A 2306-nucleotide genomic window follows, 5' to 3' on the forward strand; every position below is an offset into this window, starting at 1 on the left:
TTAATGAGGACTACCAACAGCTTCCACAAAAACTCTGCTTGCCATTTTCATTTGCTGTTCTTGAACTTTGCTTTTCTTGAACAAAGGCAAATCCAATTCCCATGAATCATTTGAACTTTCTGAAGTGTAAATTGGATCAATTACATCACTTGGGCTACTGGGATTTTCATCATATTTGCGTTTGTGTGATATAATAGGCACTTCAGATATGAGTTCATAGCAATTATTCACATTCTCCTGTTTACACAAAAACAGTAAACATTCAATGGCTGTTTTTATATGAAGGAAAGGGCAAAGACAATTAATTTGAACTAACCTTGCTAATTTTGAGAACACCAAGAAGTTGATTTTGGTAGTCAACAGCATTACAAGGTTCAACTTGATGAATAACATGAAGCATAATTGCAGTAGCCAATACAGAAGGCATATAACGTACGAATCTACAATCTGTATTATTAGGACAAAAATAAAATCAAAAGGGGTTACTTTGTTTTTTTCTTGTTATCATCGAAAAATCTAATCTTTAGTCAAAAAAACAAGATTCCATAACAAAAAGAAACTGATGTAATTACCAGTCATGACAAATAGAAGAAGACTTTCACATCTTCTGAGAAATTCCCAGTGAGCATTGTTCTTTAGCCCAAGCCTCCTTATAATATGATCAAGAAATGAAAGTGGGGTCACTGGATTCATCCTCCATTTCAGTGATGACAGCACCAGAAGCTCCATTCTTTGTATAGTCTTTGCCTCAAACACATATTTTGCATCCTCCACCTTAAAAATAATAATCAAATAATCAATCATAAATCTCTCAAGAAATTGGGAAATCAAGAAACAAGAGAGAAAAATTGGTACTTGGAAGTCAAGAAGAAGGGGAACTTGAGTTTCTTCAACTTTAGCAGCTAAAGAAAGACAAGTAACAGCAGCAAGTTGAGTCATCCATGGCTTATCTTTCTGAAACTGAAGGCTAGAAAGAAACCTGTCAAGGTAATTAATGGCTAAAATGGCAGTCAATGCAGAGAAATCATAATGAGCATTCACTTTCAGAATCCATTCAACAACATCAACACGAGCTGAACAGAGAAAAGGGTCACTCCCAAAACTGTCAAAACAACAATGGGTTTCTTTTTCTTTAATGAAAAGTGAAAGAAGCTCTTCATCTTCCCAAAACAAATCTTGTTCCAACAGAAGCAGAGGTAATAATAATAAAGAATTAGTTTTTGTTGTTCCTTCAGAAGACAACAACAATGGGTTAATAATAACCCCTTCTTCATCCTCTAACAAATCACCCCATTTTTCTTCTTCTTCTTCACAGTAAAGAACATCTAAAAGAAAAGATTGATCATTGTTCGCTATTGCCATTTTTTTCTTTCTAATAATCTCTGTTTTTTACTCATTATACAACACAGAGAAGAAGAAAACAGAGCATTTTCACCATTTTCTTCCTTTCTTATCTCTCTCTTTTTTGTCTGATTGTGTGAAGGGAAAAAGCTCTAGTAGTACACAGAGGGGACTCGGTTCTCAAAAACAGAAAGATAAAGGGAGAGGAGTAGGAAGAAAAAGAAAGAGATTTTATCAGAGTGGATGTCACGCTTGTCCTTTTTTTAATATATGTGTAGTGACTAATATTTATATTTATGTAAAGACAAGATTTCGATCATTTTTGTTTGGTGGCTTTGAGTTTTTTCTTTATACTTTCTTGGTATTCCAATGGTAAAAAAAATTAGCACAAGGCCCGGCGAGTATACTTGTATGTATTTAGGGGCCGTTTGGTTACTGTATAAGTTGTATTTTATTCATATATAAAAAGTTGCATTATTTTTTTCATGTTTGGTAAAAAATTTGTATTAGGTGGAAAAGTAAACATAACTTATACCATGTTTGGTTGGTAGAATTCTAAATGTTGTATAAAAGTTATTCATGTAAATTTTATACGGTGTTTTGGTTGTGTTTTTTGTAGTCCTACATAATTAATACCAACATAACTTATGAGGAAATCTATGTATAAGTTATGCAGGGTAGAAGGTGGAATAAGTTATGCAGGTATTAGTTATACATGTATTAAAAATAGTAACTTACACATTTACCCTTATTGATTTATTTTTAATTATTTTCATTGAAAATGTTATCCAACTATGCTATTTTCCTAACTTTTTTTTAATACACGAACAACTTTTTTTTTTTCTGTTTTCATTTGAAATCCAAATGTAATATTTTATTAATATTACAAATTGAATTGTATATAACGCTATATATTATTAAATATATTCCACTTCTTTAATTAACATGTATTATTATTTTGTTTA

The 2306-nt window shown here is 31.5% G+C and overlaps 1 protein-coding gene across 1 annotated transcript; it reads right to left on the reverse strand.

Moving 5' to 3' along the window:
• On the reverse strand, nucleotides 1-1362 carry CYCD3.2 (D-type cyclin family 3 subgroup 2). The gene is given in 4 exon segments (NM_001288346.1): nucleotides 1-237; nucleotides 317-447; nucleotides 573-774; nucleotides 856-1362. Coding segments are annotated over 4 exon segments (1077 nt in total).
• Nucleotides 1363-2306: the final 944 nt, after the last annotated feature.

This window comes from Solanum tuberosum, unplaced genomic scaffold (assembly GCF_000226075.1).
Source record: "Solanum tuberosum cultivar DM 1-3 516 R44 unplaced genomic scaffold, SolTub_3.0 scf00073, whole genome shotgun sequence".
Lineage (NCBI taxonomy): Eukaryota > Viridiplantae > Streptophyta > Magnoliopsida > Solanales > Solanaceae > Solanum > Solanum tuberosum.